Below are 20,348 nucleotides of genomic sequence, written 5' to 3' on the forward strand. Positions count from 1 at the left end.
GTCTGACTTGAGCCACAAAGACACGGTGCCCCTTATTTTGATTTACAACCACAGGCCAAAAGTCTGATAAAAAGTTTGCAAGGGTGGGGCGGGGAGGTTCTGTTCATGCATTTCTTTAACGAGCAGACGCTTCTTGACTGCCTGTCACATGTAGTGATCATGCACCTCTCTTACCAGGCTGCGCTTATGAGTTGGCATTTAGAGGGGAGACAGCCTTCCTTCCTTCATGGGATGGATGAGGTGTCGTACGCTCGCCTGGGAAGCTTCTCGAATACGTTCATATCCCCCATGGTGTCATTCCCTAATTACCCCGATGCTGTGAGAGTTTGCCAATGAATACGAATGCTCTAAAACTAAAAGCTCATGTTTTTACTTACATGGATGTATTAAAAATCGCCAAGCAATGTCACCACCTAAGTCTGATACATACATATTAAGAGGGTCTGAGGGAAGGCTTAAATCTAGTAAATAGCAAATGCCAAGGTACAAAGTGGTTTCTCCACAGCCGCAAACTGCTTCCTGCTGTGTAGCTGGAGATTACACTGAATCCAGGGCACACTTCAGAAGCATTTTCCTCGAGTGACTTAAAAAAAATATCTATCCATATCTATATCTATATCTATATATTAAATAAAAAGTTGGGGAGGAAATAAAAACCCCTTAAGCCTCCTCTCCCTAGCTTTACATCCCATTGTTCTGAGTAACTGATATGTGTGAAAACATTATCAGTCTCATTGTAGCTAACTCTCTGAGTCACAGGCAACAGCTTTTAAATTGTTGATACAGTTCTTATCAATCAGCTGGCTCTGTGTAAAGGAACTAGGAATATGGAAACCTAATCACTCCCTCTGTGAAAAATCACCATGTCTCCCCGATCAAAGGAAGATCAGATCCCAGGAAGTCTCCCCCCCACCCCCAGATTTGCACCATTTCCTGGCTATTTCATTTTAATCAGGACATTGCTGAGCTGGTCTATTACTTCATAAGTCTCCTGGGCAAGCGTGGGTGTTAACTGATACATGTCTTAGAAAAGCCCAGTGCCAGATACTCCCCATCACTGGAAACTCATGTTGAAAGCATGCTGTTTGCCCGTAATAAGATGTGTTTCTTTGGCAAACGGCTCAATCAGATACGCAATCACAGCGGTAGGCGGGAGTCAAGGCACACATTTTTAGGAAAGCATGATGGTACTTTTATTGGGTTTCTGTATATTTCCCTTTGTTATAAAAGAATGGTATCAGAGTTCAACTTACAGAGAGAAATGAGGAAAACTAAAAATGAGCACGAAGGAGCCCATAAAACCACCCAGGCTGGTCATTCAGTGAATCCTTTTATGGTTAGTGGATGTCTATTTACTGCGTTCTACCAGGTCATTATTCTTAGGGATAATTTATCTGACAAATTGCCACTGGGTAAAATTTCCATCATCAATGAAAAATGCATAGCCTTTACAAGACAGAAGTACTAGCTGTGGAGGTGTGAAATGTGTTGTATCTGCTCTTCCTTTTTGCTACGTATGGTTTGAATGCTTCCCATTCAAGCTTTGGCTGATTGACACAGACCTGAAAAGATTTACATAAGCTGGACTGGAGGGAATTTGCCCACATCCAAATAAACCAGATGATCACAATGTAGTTCTCTTGGGTCGAAACTAGCTCTTGTTATACTGGCTTACTTAGCAGCAAAATAAATAAATAAACAAACAAACAAAAAATTAAAAAATTAGGATATAAAAATGGTAATGATTTTACCTGAGGAGACTAAATGATTTAGTCTGGCCATGGAGGTAGGTAGGTAAGGAGACAGGCACACACAGAATCACCTTATTGAGGTAGAGATCATGTATGTTCTCATTTTTAAGTGTGGGATGTAGCTTTTGAATGTATTTGTAGAGATCAAGGATATAATGGAGAGCCCCCAGCTCTGAGAAACTGAGCTATGCCACACAGATGGTCAGTGGCTAAGTGGGGACGTGATACCCACTTTGGAGGTGCTAATGAGAACCAGTCCACTGCTTTGGCCATGATGGGTAGGAACTTGTAGACAGAAGCCCTGGGTTTCTGATCGGTTACAAATGAAGAACTCACTGCTGGCCACGGACAGTGCCGGAAAGGAATGGATGGAGTAGTGTCTTCTGAACAGTGGTCATATGGAGGATGAGGTTTACCATGAAGGAAGGACTGCGGGAGTTTACGGAAGAGTGTGAGAGGCTGAGGTGTGACAGTGATTCTGACCAATGCTAACACCTGGGTACTGACCAATAACATTTATAAATGACTTCTGCCACCGCTTCCTCTAGCAAACAAGAAGCTGCTATTATTACACTGATTTTGAAATTCAATGTCATAGAATTGTCTTGCCTTAATGAGAAGGCAGATCCAACTGGTCCGTAAAGTAATGACGAAAGCAACTGGAGGAGTGCAAATGAGAAATAAAGTAACAGTACTCTGAATGCTTGACCCAAATAGGCAGGTTCTGCTGGCTTTCCAAAAAAAGATTCATGGTTATCCCCAGATAAAAATATTAAGCAAAGCTCAGTGTGGATAAGCCTGCCCTTTGGTAAGAGAGGAAAAGTCAATTAGTAATGTCATTTGTTTAAAACTATGCCTGCACCTGGTTCTCATTTGTCCTCCAGCTGAGAAACCAAAGAGAACTTATTTTTATTGCTTGTGGTCAAACAGCAAGTTCATTTCGCCATGGGATGATCAAACGGCCAGCCTCCCCTGGCTTGAGAAGGTTTGCCTTTCACTTTCAACTTGTTCAATCATCATTAACTCTGAAAAATGTCACATGCCATTTGTGCAATGAAAACTTCACCACTGGTGACCGTTTGGGTGAAGTTTTTGTAGGCATGGCCCTAAATCTTACAGAGCACCTCACACATTCTCAAGGTCATTTGCCCCGTTTCCTCATTTAATGACAGCTGCCTAAGATCCCAGAGTCTGTGGCCAAGCACAGGCCACTCTGAAGAACCTCTGTGTGTGGGTGCATGTTTCTGTCACTGAGATGGAAGGGATTCATTGGGTGATTTGACACAGGCAATTTAGCAGGGAAAAACCAAGATAGGTGCATGTGAAATACACACATGTGTGCACAAACATCCTCCTTTCTTGTGTGTGCACGCCGCACACACACACACACACACGCACGCACACACACACTGGGATTTTTACCAAGTGAAAATAAGAGTCGTCTTTACTGGGGAGAGACCAGTAAAGACTAATGGATGCACAACCTTTTAAAACAGAGTTGCTGGTGTGTGTGTTGGCTTTTTTTGTTTTTGTTTTTTTATACTCTGGGAAGTTAGCTTCCCTGGAGAAGCTGCGATATCAACTTGGGGAGGTTCCAGAAAGTTTCTGGAAAGGAGAAGTAGGCTTCTTTTTTAAATTTTGCCTTCGGGCTTGAGAAATCTTCCACTTCCCTTGTTTATTATTTAATTATGTACCTCCCTGTGCACCTTCTGCAGAGAAGTTCTGAAATGTAAATCCCAGTGAATGTGGCATGGGGCCAGATTCCTGACAAGCACTCTACAAATATGAATTTCTGAAAGTGGATGTCAAGCAGCAAGACTGCTAAATTAAGAGGTCGCTTGATCCAGAGTCTTAAAACACAGGGTGAATTGAGGCAATTCCAATAAATTTTATGCCATTTGGCAAGTAAGTCATTGCTAAAACAGGCCGCAGCTATAGGTCCTGATTAAATTTTCAAGGTCAATCCCAAGAGCATGTACATACAGAGTTCTCCAGAGCCTTAAGTGCTGAGGCACTAACATACTGTTTTAAATAGTCTCTGAGAAGGGCGTCTTGGATTCTAGCTCTAGCTTAATGCCAAAGTTTCGCTGGGTCAGCTGCTGAAATAAAGAGTGGGTTATCAGCGGGTCTGGATTATAGGCATATAATCTTGGTCTTGGTCTCTCTCAATGAGCTCCGGCTCACAATATATTAGAATATTTATCATTGCTAACATCCAGTTTTTAACTGATTAGTTGACATTGGGGGGAGGAGAGAGGGCCAAATAGTCTAGGGATATTTTCTACTTCCCCTCGCTAATGCATAGACCAGACCGTTGCTCTAAAGTTGAAACGTGTGGCTCCTGAAATATGAAAGAGTGTCCTGCCATTTTAATGGCCGGGTTGAAATGCCTACCTTTTAAGAAAAGAGATTCCAATACTAGGTTATTAACTGGAAAAAAAAACCCTTATGTATAATTTCCTAAGAGAGATTTTTTTTTATTCAAACACTTGGATATGTACTTGGTATTCTTCTAAGCGCTTTAGAAATCTTAATTCACGTAATCCTCATAGCAATTTCAAGAGGTAAGGTCACTTACCTAAGGTCATGGAACTACTGAAACCCAGGAGTCTGGGTCTGTATCGATTGTACCATGCACCTGTATTTATCACAGAAACCTCTCAGAATTTGCAATCCCGAATGCGCACGTATCTGTTGCTTCAAGTAGGGCAAAGCGAAAGTATCATTTCACTTCTCGGGCATGGGAATATGGACAGCAACTCTGCACACTTCCCCTTTCTCCTCACCCTGATTTTCCCTCTCCTGTCTCCACTTCAGGGAGATCACTTTTCTACTGTTGGCTCCAGAGTGAGCTCGTGAGCCGTTTCTATCTGTGTCACACACACACATGCGCACGAACACGCACACACACCCTCACACATTGCTACTGCTGTGCTTCATTGAGCTGCGTGGGGTTTGTGATCTGGGCATAAAAGCAGACATCATTTGCTCATTAGAGCTAAGTTTTCAGGACGTGCCCCAATTACTGACCTCCACTAACGGCCTGGGTTTGCGCTCGACTGCAAACTTGAAGTGGCAGAGTTCACAGTAGCTGGTGTTTGAGGACGACAGCCAGTGCTCCAGGCAGCTCCGATGAATTGTCCCCAAGGTCCCTGTGCATTCGCAGGGAGAGAGCAAGTCCTCTTGGCTGCTGCCCTCATGGCAGATTCTGCACATCGGCCGGTCATTGAAGGGGCTGCAAGAGAAGGAGGGGGGGACTGCTGGTCACCAGGCTGGAGACCATCACCATGAGGACGGGCCTCTGGCTCTGCGTCCCTCAGACCCTCCCCAGGGGCAGCTGCTCCGACAGGCACCTGCTTTCAAACCCTAGATGTGCTACGCTCTGTGTACACGAGGGGATCCTTGGGCACCTCCCTTTGCCAGTATAAAGGAGTAGGGGATGGCCCGGGGCCAAAAGTGGGTGAAAGCAAGTAGTGTGTTATTTTTGTCTTGGACGTGGAGGTTGTTCAGGCAGACTCCCGATTGAAAAATAAAAACTATTCCTCACCATTAAAAACAGCAATTGTTTTGAAAAGGCATCGACTGTCGTTTCTAGGCAAACTGCATCTTTTGAACCAAGCCCGGTCACTTTCAAAAACTCACGGGTTCTTTGCATTTCTTCTTTCGTAAGGTTGGGAGAATGAGGGGTGGGAAGTTAAGTGGCAGCCAGCTCTCAAGCTGTTATGCAGAACTGCGGTCTGAGCCAGAGCCCCGAACTGAGTGGCAGGCGATCCTTGGAGCTTTCCTAGGATGCTAAGGACACTAAGCTCAATGCAAGTAATGAGTGTGTCCTACAGAGATGGCCTGAGTCTAGAGGTCTGCCATGAACTTGGAAAAACCAGCCATGTGGGTTTCGTGAAGACACACGGTGTGGTGGTGCCTGAGGCAGGCTCTGGAGTCCAGCTGCCTGGGCCTGAACCCCAGGTCAGGTGCCTGCCCATATTGGCTCATTTGGTGTAAGTAACGTTATTTCTCCGTACGTTCCTTTCCTCATCTCTAAAACAGGCACAAAGGATGATGCCTCTGTCTTGCGTGACTGTGAAGATGAGACTTGACAGTTTGAATCAGAAGCTTAGAATAGGGATCAGCACGTAGTACATGCGTAGGTAATGATAACTATTTCTTTTTCTTTTCTTTTTTTTTTTTTTACAAGTAGCTTATTTTTAAGTTGGTTTCCATATAACACCCAGTGCTCATCCCCACAAGTGTCCTCCTCCATGCCCATCACCCCTCTCCTCCCCACACCCATCAGTCCTCAGTTTGTTCTCAGCATTCAAGAGTCTCTCGTGGTTTGCCTCCCTCCCTCTCCCCCACCATNCCTCACAGAAAAACTCAGGTTGGGAAAAGTCCAGTGACGTGGCTCTCATCAGGGAAGTTAGTGGCAAATGGAGGGCTCAAACTAACATGGCCTCACCTCCCAGTGCACACCGTGTCTTTGTGAGGGCACCATTCCTTTCTGATCTACATCTTTTTTTTCTTTCATAGTTTATTGTCAAGTTGGTTTCCATATAACACCCAGTGCTCATCCCAACAAGTGCCCTCCTCCATGCCCATCNTGCTTTGTCAAAGATTAGTTGGCCATACATTTGTGGGTCCAATTCTGAGTTCTCTATTCTATTCTATTGGTCTATGTGTCTGTCTTTGTGCCATTACCATACTGTCTTGGTGATTACAGCTTTGTAGTAGAGGCTAAAGTCTGGTCTGATCCACATCTTCTTATATTGCTTCTATTATTGTTCTTTACTGGGCATTAGGTTTTAAACTATGTTATCACTGTAAGGACCAGCCTCTACACCAGCCCTCACCTGACCTAGATGCATCCCTCTCTTTGACACCATCTTTGATCCAAATGGATATGGCCATGGAAGCAGCTGCTGTTTCCCAAAGGCCTTTTTGGGATGATCCTGGGAACGAGTGAAGGCTTAAAAGAGGAAAATGATCTTCCCACTTGTGTAGAAGTGGGATGCACTCATGCTCAGGGCCGGAAGAAGAAAGTTTAAGGAGTTGAGTTGACTTTTGTCTCTGACTAGTCCCAGCCTCCTTCATTCCCACTGAGCCACATGCATGTGAAAGTCTAAACCCATCTGGTTTACCTGAGCACGATGTAGGAGAATATGTGAAAACGTCTGATCCGCGCGTGCACGCGCACACACACATATGCACACAACTGGCTCATGGGTCTAAGTGAAGCCTGTTCTGCTGATTAAACAAGGTGTCTGAAGGCTGCCAGGTGACAGGTAGCACCCAGTCATCTGCCTCAGTTCACAGGTGAGCAATGGTGCTCATCGCCTCGTCATATTCTGAGTCCTAACCCAATTGTTAGAAGCTTTCCGAGAGGTGGGAAAATACATGTTGACTTTTTTCTGCTTTATCCCTTTGTGATAGCTGCACAGATTGGCAGAAGATGGCGCGGGGGGAATGTTTACAAGATGCACGAGTGTGTGAGTCCATGTGTGGCAGCTACCATGTCCAGGCTGGGGCAGTGGAAAAGGCCGTGGTACTAACCACGGTCCTGCTGCAGGTGCATGTGGGCCTGTATCTCAGACCAAGATACACAGTCAACGTGTGAGTTACTGGCCCAAAGTTCCAGGGTCAGGAGTAGAGGTCCTGGCATCTGAGGGCAGCCTAGTGATGGCAGGCATTTTACCTTACTAGATCCTACTTGCACGTAACTATCCTGAAAGAAAGCTGGAGAAGGCAAGGAGCACGTATTGGCCGGACAGCCCGTGGCTCTCAATCTGCCGGTGGATAAGGGGAGAGTTCCAGGGACCAACTGCCGGCCTGGATAAGGCGTCTTGGGGCTGCTCAGAGCCTGCGGCCTTGCTTTGGTTCATCACCCAAGGGAGACAAGCTGTGGGGGCAGGCAGGGTATGTTGTGAAGGATCAGGGGTGGGGGCCCATGGGGCACAAAGAAGGGGGCAACAGAAGAGCCCCCCCCACCCCCGAGTGGGGACATGCCAGAGAAGTGACTCACCCAGGAGGCAGCCCCGGATAGTGCTCCCACCAGGCGGTGCTGATTAGCACAAGCGGTAGGAAGGTCACTTCAAAAGTTTTGCTTGTTACAAGTCTAATCACTTTGGCGTTGTCACCCGAAATCAGGTGCCTCCTTCCCTCCGTTTTAACAAAGGGCTACCTTTGTTAGCACCTGGCGACAGAGAGTATAATTCCAATAGTACTGTCCAAATAACACAGGTAAAGAAAGCCAACCTGTGGGGTCCTTCCCTGCCTGGCTTTCGGCAAATGTTTTAAGTGGAAAACTCAGCAGTGTGGATTTTAGCTTTTCACCCCCATTGCTATAGAAACGCTGATCAGAGAACTTGATAGTTTTTTTTTTCTTCCCCCAGTGCCTCCTCTCACCCGACACAAAGACCTGAGCACTGATTACATTCCCTTTAGCATCTTCCATCTGACAGAGTCCTCTGGCTCAATTACAGATTCATTTATTTAATAGCGGTACTACCTCTGGGTGGCAAGGGTCCGCACCACTGTTGACAGCAGCTGCCCGTCCTTGGCCGAAACTTGCATGACATACTGCGGCTGCCCATTCACGAGGCTGCCACAATCCTCCACGGTCTTCACCACGGGCGCAGCTGAGCTGGTGCAGTCTGGCAGCACTTCGGGCAGGTGACTGCAGCGGCTGGTTGTCATGGTAACAGACAGCAATTACTCTGCTAATGGCTTCCACATTCATGCAGGATTTCCATCTAGGAGAGATCAGAAAACAGTTTACTTGGGCAGGGTGGTGAATAGAAAATGGAGAACTATGGGCCACCAACATCTTGGTGTCAATATTTAATAGAAATAAGAGGGGGACCCCAGACGTAGTGCATTATCTTGTTACCGTGTAACGTGCACACACACACACACACACACACACACACACACAGAGCCCACGAGAAACAGTGGATGTGGTTATGAACAAGATAGCGGGCATACATAAACAGCGGTATACAGAAACATTTAGGATCCCTGCTCTTGGAGAGGGGAGGGTGTGATGGCTCTGGAGCCGGATCTGAGGAGGAGATAAGCGGTTCTTCTGCTCTGGGCCAGAGAAGCAATAAGTCTTTGTTGACACTCTCTCAAAGTTACTAGAATCTTTATTAAAACCGCTTGCAACTCTTTCTTTCCTTGTAAGCAATTTATTCTCCACTCAGCTTCATTCTGAGATGCTAAGATTAAAAAATGAGAGAAAGGGAAAGGAAAAAAAAAAGACTGGCCAAGTAGCACCTTCTAGGACAATATTTGCCGAAATGAATCATTCAATCAACGTACCATGTTTCTGACTATTGCCATATTTGTGTCCCATACTACAATTATCTACTTAATATATCTTGACAATCAACTTCCTTTAAAAACGTAACCTATTTTAGCCTTGTCTTAAACAGTTATTCATGGGAAATGATTAGTTGGATGAGCTCGTTATATTTTTTCCTAATGGACATCACAATCAAGACATTAGAATTGACTTTTTGTTAGTGGAATACTTAAAACCCAGGGACACTGCATTGTCATAGAGAACTGCAAGAAATGATGATGAATGAGCTCTCCACGGCCTGTTAATAAAAAAACATTCTTAATAAGGGCTTTGCCCTCCCTGACACACAGTCTGTCTGTCGCAGAGCCTGGAAGGAATTCTGTCCCCAGTCGCTGTGGCGGGGGCTTGAACCAGACCTCCAGTTCAAAGTACTCAGACCCACTGGTGTGAGCAACCCCACCACATCCAGTAAGTAATAGGTCTGCACGTGATGCATGAGAAACAGACATTGTTATAGAAACTTGCAGGAGTTGCATCTCACCTTTAGGAATATGGCTATTTCTGCCCGCCTGCTCATCTCAAGTTCCTGAGCCCATCACAGCCTAGACTCTATAGACAGAGGCAGGATTGGTTGATGGACGGAGTTCACATCAATAACCAGACTGTATTAAAGGCCCCAAATTGAAATAAATCCATCCCACAGCCCCAGGAGGATTTTTGGAATTCCTCAACGGGTTGCTTTCTCCTGGCTGTTTCTCCTGGTTATTATACAGTACTTGACTCCTACAGATCTGGGAAACAGGAGGATCTTCCCAACTTCCAGAACAAAGTGCATCTGCTGGACGTTGTTAGGATACAAACGTGGTGTTTGCAGATGAACTTGAACTGACCCTGTCACTCCTGACAAGCACATGTCAAGGAGCCTGGCCATCGGGGACAACTGGACAGGAAGGGAATCCTCTCCTTGTGCTGAGGTGTCTGGCTGGCCTTGCGCCAGCATGTTCTCATTCCTGTCCTTGGCCGTCACCATCCCTCTCAGTGTTTGTGATCTGGCCTCTCCTGGGAGACCTCTGGAAACCGGCAGTGGGGACGGGGTGGTGGACAACCAACCCTGGTCCGAGGCCCGATGTGGGGGCACAGGCAGGGCTGCTCCCTACGTGTCGTTGTCACTTCTCTGGTGGGCTTTCCAACCAGAAGGCACTGGGCAGTCAAGGGCACACCTGGATAAGTCAGCTAGTGTAGTTTCGCTTATTATTATTATTATTATTATTATTATTTAAAGTTTCTTCATTTGTTTTGAGAGAGAGAGAGAGAGAGAGAGAGGGAGTTCAAGCATAAGTAGTGGAGGGGCAGGGAGAGAGGGAGACAGAATCCCGAGCAGGCTCCGTGCTGTCCGAGCCTGAAGTGGGGCCTGAACCCACGAACCATGAGATCATGACCTGAGCTGAAACCAAGTGTTTGACGTTTAGCTGACTGAGCCACCCAGGAGCTCCTAGTTTTGCTTTTTAAATAGGATTTGTTGCCTTATTTTTTCTTTTTTACTACTGTAAAAGCCAGAAGTGTATGTTACAGGAAGTACAGAAAAGTACAAAGAAAACACCACAACTCACAGATGATCCCACCAGTTGGATAACCGCAGGAAATTTTCTGGGTGGATGTCTTTTTAATTTTTGGCAGGGTTGACAGGGAGGAGTTGATTTGTAACAGAGGCCAGAATTTTTTTTTTTTTAAATAATTGAGTTATGGCAGATCTCAGGCCACAGCACAAAAGGATGTTCAAAGACCGACGTCTAAAACTCTTTCTCATCCCCCTCCCCTGTCCCTGCTCTTATAAAACCCCATTGACATGATTTTAAATTCTCATAATGCCTCCTAGTCACCAAGTGCAACTTCCTGGCACAGCAGTCTTGCCTCACAAGGCAGCCATAGATTAAGAGCCAGGGGTGTGTTGGCAGGAAAAGCAGACACAGTGACCTTCTTCCCGCATGGAAGCATTATGTCTGGATGCACTCTGAGAGTCTATTTTTGGGTTTTGCATAACTTCAACTCATAGGACCAAACACTCCCTCCCAATGTTCGATGGCATGGGAAGGAGCCAGAGGAGACATGCACACAGGGAGAAGATGAGACCCAGGCTGTGAGTAATTAGGCTAACTCTAGTGATGGGACATCACTCAGGCACACAATGTCCTCAAGTTTGTTCACTTATAATCCAGATTAAGTTCTCATCGAAGGAAGCAATTCTAAATATATGACCTAAATCTGCAACAAAATGCCCTTAAAACAATTTGAGAAGTAGAGTTCCCTTTAAACTTTTTTTATATCTGTAATTTCACTTCTGGATGATATACTTCATTTCATTTCTCTTGTCAAAGGCAAAAGGGATCATCAGCTGTCTGATCAGCTCATTTCATTCACAGTGGGTGCTGGGCACCAGGCTGAGCGTAGACGGAAGGCTCCTCTACGTTACCTTCTCCTGCAAGCCAGCCCTGAACCCAACTTGGGACCTGACTAACATGACCCTTCAGTCTAGCACTCACTGAAGATACACCACCATATTCACGGACCACCACACATCAGAATAAAAATCTTGAGGTACAAAGCCTGGCATGCCCATGATGCATTCCCACACTTCTAAGAGACCGTGTCTTTTATTTGTTTGTTTGTTTTTAAATGTTTACTTATTTACTTTGAGAGAGACAGAGCACAAGCAGGGGAGGGGCAGAGAGAGAGGAAGGGAGAGAGACAGAGAATCTTAAGCAGGCTCCAGGGATGCTCAGCATGGAACCTGAGGTGGGGCTTGATCCCACCAACACGAGATCACGACCTGAGCCAAAATCAAGAGTTGGATGCTTAACCCACTGAGCCATCCAGGCGCCCCTAAAAGATCATATCTTGAATTGAAAACTGGATACAAGGGATTATGCAGAGCATGGGCACCTGAGATCATGGGGGGTAAGGGCTAAGTTGGTTCCGACCCTACCAGAGTGGATCTAGTCATCTCCCCAGGTGGAGGAGAGATTAGCGAGCACTTTCTCCCCAGCCTCGGTCAAAAGGAAGTGCAAAGACCTAGGCCAGACCTGGGGCAGGAGTGGGTCTCTGTAGGCTGCATGCACCAATTGGTATACATATGTTGCATTGGGGGCAGTGACAAATGGCCCACTGCATTTCCCTGTCTCCTTCACGGCCACCTGGGAAAACAGTAGGCTGTTGCTGTGGATGCTACAAAGAGCTGAACTGTCGGTTTGTAGCCTCGCTGGGCTTCCACTGATCTTTCTGCAAAATTTCAAGTGCCAATTCGACCCCTTTCATATCAACACTGCTGCTCTTGTGGGAACGTGTCTTCCTTGTTCACCCAAGAATTCTGCTGTCTGGGATTGTTCAGGACAAAACCACAGTGCCCGTGGGGGGCGGCGTGTCTGTGTAAACTTGAACATCAGATTGCACTGGTAGGACAGGTCCTTTGTTGGCCAGGCTTAACACCTTGTATTCTTTCTTTCTGAGGCTGTGAATAGAACATGATTTGGCATCGGCCAAATCCATCTGCACACGGTGAAAAAGATGGCACTGGGTGCAGGAGAGGGAGCCGGCAAAAGAGGAGGGAGTGGCTAAATGAATGAAAGCCTGATGAGACCATTGTTAAAAAAAAAAGCCTGTCTGTTAAGCTGTGACCCCATTAAAGGACAGTAGAGGTTTTACCAAAGCAAGGACCCAACCAGGCTGCGGCTAATTGCTGCCATGTTTCTGAACAGTCTGCCTTTGGTAAGCGATTTCCATGGGAACACGGCTGGCACCATGAAGATGCGGCCGGAGGGCGTGGGGGAGGGGAAGGCAGGGGCCCTCTGTTCACCTCCTCAGCCCCCTGGCCCCAGCAGCCCCCAGAACCTCCCTGAGGATCACTGAGTTACGGGAGAAAGCTCTGTTCTCGGAGGCAGGACACCCACCTCTGCGCCTTGGCTCATCACTCACCGAGGGAAATCACTCAGCCTCTCAGGCTTTGCTGAGATTTCTTGCATATTTAGAATAAAGGTACTACTACTTCCTGAGCCACTTGATGGGGCTGTTTGTGAGGCCGAAGATAATACATGTGAACATGCTTTGTAAGCTGGGATGAGGCATGTTGGCAGGGGATTCTTGCCACGTTAACCTTCACTCCTGCTCTTTTTCTACGCTGAGTTGCATCTTGTTTCTCTCTTTAAAAACTACCTTCCCCCGCCCCGCGACTGGTCAGTTTCCACCACGCTGTACTTTTGGATGCTGCTTGAGCCCTGACGTGGTACCGTTCCATCTCTCTTGGTGACAGAGCACAGAGGGACCCTCTTCCCTGTATGTCCCCTTCTCCTCCTCAGCCCTGTCTCCTTCAGACCCCAAACACAGGTTTTCGCTTGTCCGTGAGAATGTTTCGTGAAGGTATACGATGAAAACCTGCTATTTTGTTTGAGATACTTGGGTTTATTTGTTATCATCTTAGCTTATGTAGCATGTGATAAGCGTACTAGAAAGTAAAATGCAAGCCACCCCCCCAAGTGCCTTTTTCAGGCCTGCTTCGATCAGAACTGTATTTTCAGTGGCAAGTCAACTTGAGTCTTTTAGCTTTAGGACAACAAGACTGTTTGGGGGAGCAATCTGTTATGTTGGCAAGTCTGTTTGGGTGTACGAATTACCATGGGGTTTAAAGGTGAAAATACGAGCGTGTTAGCTGGCACTAACCTGGTCAGGAAGGCTGCCTGGGCAGTGGACTGAGCAAGCCCAAGTCTGGAGAGGCAGTATGTGGCAAGAATGGACCTCTAAATTCAATCCTGATAATGCCTGAGATTTTTAAGGAGTAGGCCCCTCAGGTCTCAGTATGTTCTAGAAGGGTGCTCTTCTAGAGCATAACCAGAGTCAGTCAACAAAGCAAATCCAAGAAGCAAATGTAGTCATTGTTTTATCTGCTCAGAGAAACATTTTTTGAGATTACTAGGTAGTCCTTTGATGTTGCTGATGGTTAGGGTCCAGGCATTTCAAGCCAGGCTTTGCATCTCTTGAGGAGTGTTCCCCAGACCCTCTTCAGGGCTGCAGAGCCGTGAGGTCAAGGCATCTTTCTACTAGCAATCACACCTTTGCTGACTCAGGGGAAACTGCCCTAAATCTGCGGGGTGCAGGGAGGATGGAAATGCACAACTGGCTAGATGGCTTTCCGCTCCCAGAGAACTGCACATCCTTCACCCTGGTCGGGGATTCGGAAGGTGGACCTCAGTTTTACACGAGCAAAATCTGCCTCAGGAAGTATCTCTAAGGTGTCCCTTCGCCTTCCGAGAGGGGCTGCATATTCAGGGGGCAAGGCCTCCTCTAAGAGACCAATGAGCGGACAGTACAAGTCAGCTGGTGATTGAAACGAACAAACAAAAAAGCAATAATGGCTTGTCCAGGAACTTTCCCCTCTGAGGGAGACTTTGAGACTCTGAATTCAAAGAACAGTCTCTGAGAATAGGAATGCTCTTTGATAGAACATTTCCCCGGCGTTTGAGGCATGTTATAACCAGACAGTGCCCTGCATGCCTGATGAACTGACTTGGGAGTCTCCAGAATGTTCAGAGAAAATGAAAGCAGGCGGGAAATCACACACACCGACCTTCCTTTCCAATGAAAATGGACCAAATGACTAATTTCAAAACCATTAACACATAAAAGCGGCATATTTCTTCTGAGGACAGGGCACAAAGGGTCTCCAGGGAGATTGCTGGGGCACGATTACCAACAACATTTTAAGTTTTCAAAAACACGCCAAGGAGGCTATTCACTAAGAGTGTGTAGCAGCAAAGTAGCTGCTTCATTAAACTGAAATAGCCTCGGCAGGGCTGTGCTTACAGACCCACGCTACCAAATTACACGTTTCTTTTCTGGATGCTTCACTGACCTCATTATGTGGAGCGGAGGGTTTGTCATTCCAAATAAAGTGACCGTCCAAGTCTTTATAAACATGTCCGTCAGGCGCTTCATGAGTGTGCACACTGCCACTCGGGCTGGCCCAGTGGATTAAACAACAACAAAAAAATACTTGCCTTTTTGTGTCCTCATTATGTTCTGCTTGTGTGTACACGGTCACACTTGCACAGCAGAGTAAGCAGGCGAAATGCTTGTTTCTGAGCATTAAGGAGGCTTTGATTTGAGGGTAAAGACATTTTCTTGAGGAAAGTGTAAACACCACTGACGAATGAAGGGGGGTAAAAAACCCAGACCAGCGTTAAGGCAAGTTGGATCCAGAGAGTTCCAGTCACACAGTGTCCTATTTGAAAGTTATACCCAGAGTGATTTATCATTTCCCTGTTATTATTTTTGATTCTCCATCCATGTTATTACTTTTGATTCTCAGCCGCAAGAAGCACCAGAAGTATCAGACTCGCCTTTTTTTTTTGATTTTCATTTAAAATTACTAATTTTCTCTTCAGGCAGGTAAAATCCTCTCGTTCAGCTGAAGGCAAATCAAGTAACAATTATCGTGTTTATACAAATTTTTTTCCCCTCAAGAAGTACTCATAAAATTAATTCAGATTTTGGAGGCTATCTATTTTTTCATTTCATTTTAATTATATAGATGAAAATGGCAATTAAAAATCCCACAACTACCCTGGGTGTTCAAAGACACAGCGACAGCTGAATTACACTTGTAAATAACAACTGGTTTCAGGATACAGACCCCTGCTTCCCGAGGGGGGGTCAGGGGTGGGGCAGGCCTCCCTGATGAGTTCTGGGGACTGGGGAGCAATCAGGACACATCAGAAAAGTTTAAACATGTTTAAAAGCCATAGAAGGGAGCAGGCAAAAGAGAATAAGACGTTCACGGGACATCACTGGGAGATGAAAAAGAAAAGCGTGTTCTTCAAATGACATTCAGTGTGCCCCGTGCCGAACAGCTACCTGTCCAGCATAAGGAAAACGTGGAGGTTATAGGGCGCGGACTAGGATATCTGGGGATACAGGGAATAAACGTTTCAGCTACAAATGAGGGCAGAATACGCTTGCGCTCTAAGAAGCAGAAGTCCTTGGTCTGTGGCTTCACTCAGACCCATTTTCTACCAGCATCCAAGTGAACGCCCACCATAACGGAGGTTGATTTGGGGCTCTTTGAAGTTGTACCTCACTCACCCTCTTCTGGGCAAACAGCCCAGTGCTAGGTGTGCGGGTGTGCCCAGCCTCAGCCTCCCCCCTGCTAAAGCAAAGCAGGCTGTTAGCATATTTTCAGCCAGGGTTCCTTGGGGCTTTCCCCATCAGCATTTCACCAAGACCACGGGGAGACTGCGGTCTTGCCCTCTCCCAGGGTCATGTCCAACGTCTACATTCCACCAGGTTCTGGGGGCCCAGGCCTTGTTGCAGCGCCTCCAGGCCCTTGAGGTCCCAAGAGACTTGGCTGCATTACCCTTGGCTTTGGTGCAAGGTTAACTGGTGTTACTTGGCTTGATGAGGAATATTAAGGCACATGCAGAGTAAAGATGAAAACTCTCTGGATTCTGTTTTTCAGCCCTGGCTTTGGCATTACGGAGGAACTCCCTATCATGTGCTTCATAATACCAAAAGCCCCCCAAATTCCACGGTTCTTTCACATGTGGTCTAGAGATGTGTCGCAGGCCCTGGGTGTCTTTGCGTTGCCTTTGTACATCTTTGGCTTTGGGGCCAGAAGCACTCTGGGATGGTGGGGGGAAGGGGACAGGGCGCTGGCCTTTAACGCCACCCAGCAATTATCAATGGAAGAGACATACTTGGCCCTAAGCCTCATTTTCCTCCCTGACGCTGAGGCCCTGGGATAGGTGTATGGCTGGAATGTGGAAGGCACTTGGTAAGGGACAGCACTTTAAGACTGTAGTGCAGCAGGGTCAGCTTACAACAGCTGGGGGCCAGGGAGGGTGTGAGAGGTTCCTTCCAGACCCCTTGCCTGGCTCATCCCCTCTATAGCCCTCCTTGCTACCTAAGTGAACATCTCACGGAAGCACAGCCGCTGACATCTGCTTTGACAGTCTTGTGTAAATATAGCTAAAAAGCCCAAAAACATCCCCCTGGAATGACTCTTCTCGGCTCTTCATCTCTGTTATGCTACACACACTCACACGTATACTCATACATGCAGAGACAAGCCACAGCTTCTTTTTTAGTGCTTCCCGAAAATAAATGGGTCTGGTCTTTTAAATCAAGATACAAACAAGCACACAAAAAAGCAACACACAGCCAAGGGCTTAGTTACCCGAGATCACTTTCTCACTTAATCTCTCCACAGTGTATCCTGGATTCTTATTCATCACGATACTGGCAGGGAACGAGGCCTCTTTCTTACGTCCTACCTACCTCGATGGCAAGCAGTCAACGAACTCCTTCAAAAGAGTCTCTGAGGAGTTACTTTGTCTTCATGGGAGCATATGCCCCCTCTTTGCCCTTGCTCCTTTCACTGCCTGGCCCAGCTGACCACGCATCTTGACATCAATCCCTGCATCTCACACAGCCCCCATCTGTTGGAGTATCGGCTTCATCTAGACTTTTTCAGTGTGAGGACTAGCCTGTTCTGTCCCCACACCACCTGTGCCGGTGAGTATGTTATTTTTAATTTTTAAAGTTTATTTTTTAAATTTATTTTGAGAGAGCGCGCATGGCAGGCAGAGAGGAGAGAGACAGAATCCCAAGCTGGCTCTGTGCTGTCAGTGCAGAGCCCAACGTGGGGCTCGAACTCACAAACTAGGAGATCATGACCTGAGCTGAGATGAAGAGTCGGATGCTCAACTGAATGAGCCACCTGGGTGCCCCAGCAGCTGAGTATTTACTTATTTATTTATTTTATAGTTTATTTATTTTTGAGACAGAGAGAGACAGAACATGAGTGGGGGAGGGGCAGAGAGAGAGGGAGACACAGAATCTGAAATAGGCTCCAGGTTCTGAGCTGTCGGCACAGAACCCGATGCAGGGATCGAACCTATTAACCGCGAGATCATGACCTGAGCCGAAGTCGGACGCTTAACCGACTGAGCCACCCAGGCGCCCCACAGCTAAGTATTTTTAAAGCCTGTTAGAAATATCCCCGCATGTAAGCTCACACGGAGGGCTGTTTGCACCAGAACATCCACTTAGGCCCTGCGGCCACTTAGAAAGAAGATCCTGAATCAAGTGTCTGGCCTGTTCATTTCCAAATCTCCAGCCCTGCCAAAAAGGAGAGGTGAGTTTCCCCAACCTAATCCAGCCTGTTTGACAGAAACAAAGCAACTTTATATTGGCAGTGAATTAAATTCTTATCCAAGATAAAACAGTCAAATATGACACAGAGGTCTATCTTTACTATTAAATTTTCATCTGATGGGTTTTCCTTCAGAACAGACCAAAAAAAAATTACACTATTAATAGCAATAGTGTGGGTATATTTTTCTATTTTCATAGCCCTATTCATTTTCCATTCTCTAAGTGCTTAATAAATACAGTGGGTCTTTACTGCCTTCCAGGGTGAAAATAACAGTTATGCCCCCACGGAACTCATTCATTTGCTTTATGGGCTAAAAAATCTCTAGTGTGTCACAAATTAACAAAATGTTCCTGAGGACTGTGTTTTATTCTTGAATCTCCAATTTCACTAATAAATGTGAAAAACACATGTAGCCAGATAAGTCCCTGGAGATCAACCGCTGTAGATGCTGAAGAAAGCAAGTTATTCTGGCTAAGATCAGCATTCACTTTCCCACCAGAGACTATTTGTTACCCAAATTCCCCTCCAGTTGCTTGATGTAACTCAATGGAATTGGTTTCTAGTGACTAACCCCCAAAAGCTAACAAAACAAATATTTCTTTTAAAAAAGGGTATCTTCAAAATGTAAGGAAAAAAATAACATTTTTTTGATCATCAGATAATGGCCTTTTTCTAGTCACAGCCCCGTGGATCTACACACTAGCACCTCTGAGAGATCTGTTATTCTTTTCCTTAATATTTTTAGCATGAAAAATTTCAAGCAGAGAGAATATTAAGTAACCTGACATATATATGTTCCATCGTGCCAACTTAACAATGAATCAAAAATTTGCCACACTTGTTTCTCTTTCCCTCCTTTTTTTCTTTCCTATTAAGATTTTTTTTAAGGTTTTTATTTATTTTGAAAAAACATGTGTGCATGTGTGCATGTGACCGGCAGAGGGGCAGAGAGAGATAGGGGGAGAGAGAGAGAGAGAGAATGAGAGAGAGAATCCCAAGCAGGCTCTGTGCTGATATCAGGGTTTGATCCCATGAACTGTGAGATCATGATCTAAGCTGAAATCAGAAGTAGGATGCTTAAGCAACTGAGCCACCCAGGTGCCCCCCTCAATAAGATTTTTAGGTAAATCCTAGAAATTGTCATTTTACCCCTTATATACTTCAGAATAAATTATGGACATTCTACAAATATGGAAATTTTCTTATATAACCACAAGTCACTGTCACAATCTAACAAACTTAATAATCCACTAATATCATCTAATACCCAAACTGTATTCAAATTTCTCCATTCTCTCAATAAAGTCTGTTATGGGTAGTTTATTTAAATAATCGAAATAAGATGTAACTTTTAAATTAAATTAAAAATTTTTAACAGTGTTTATTTATTTTGAGAGAGAGAGAGAAACAGAGAGACTGTGTGAGTTGAGGAGGGGCAGAGAGAGAGGGAGACAGAATCCCAAGCAGGCTCTGTGCTGTCAGTGCAGAGCCCAATGCAGGGCTTGATCTCGTGAACCATGAGATCATGACCTGAGCTGTGATAAAGAGTCAGATGCTTAATAAACTGAGCCACCAAGGCGCCCCAGGTTGTAACATTACATATCTATTTACATACCTCTTATTTGCCACCTCCTTTTCTTCCCCATGCCACTATCTTGCTGAAGAAAGCCACATTCTAAATCTGCTTTCTTGTGGTATCATTTAGTTTGTTCCTCTATCCCCTATGTTTTCTGTAAACATTTAAGAGAGCTTAATTGAGTTCCAATTCGACTCTTAGGTAACCATAGCTCATAGGTGACGCTGTGTACCTCTAATTGCATCACATCAGGGGGCACCTAATGGGTGTCCCACTTTTAGTGGGATCCAGCGATGGCAGATGATTCCCTCAATGTGACCTTCCCCATCGATATTCTAATGGTCTAATGATTGCATCCATGGATGACAGTCGCTTGAAGCCATTCTTTTATTTGGGGGCCACAAAATTAAGCTTTTCCAAGTCAAACTTCCCTTCACCTTTCGTAGCAAGAATTCTGTAAAGAACTTTCCTTCACCAACCAGTGCAATCTGGTTATGCTGAAATCTGATTTGCATAGAAAAGGAATGA

The 20,348-nt window shown here is 45.6% G+C and overlaps 1 protein-coding gene across 1 annotated transcript in view; it reads right to left on the reverse strand.

Annotated features, from left to right (window-relative positions):
- Positions 1-20,348, reverse strand: part of MARCHF3 (membrane associated ring-CH-type finger 3) — a 142,696-nt gene that overhangs the window by 28,031 nt on the left and 94,317 nt on the right. Inside the window, exons 2-3 of the mRNA XM_077768907.1 lie at positions 8,251-8,494; positions 4,782-4,986 (exon numbers count right to left, since the gene is read on the reverse strand). Coding sequence (XP_077625033.1) covers positions 4,782-4,986; positions 8,251-8,438 — 393 coding nt within the window. The 5' untranslated portion in view covers positions 8,439-8,494. The remainder of the gene's footprint in view (positions 1-4,781; positions 4,987-8,250; positions 8,495-20,348) is intronic.

Source organism: Crocuta crocuta, unplaced genomic scaffold (genome assembly GCF_008692635.1).
Source record: "Crocuta crocuta isolate KB4526 unplaced genomic scaffold, BGI_CrCroc_1.0 scaffold64, whole genome shotgun sequence".
NCBI classification, from domain to species: Eukaryota; Metazoa; Chordata; class Mammalia; order Carnivora; family Hyaenidae; genus Crocuta; species Crocuta crocuta.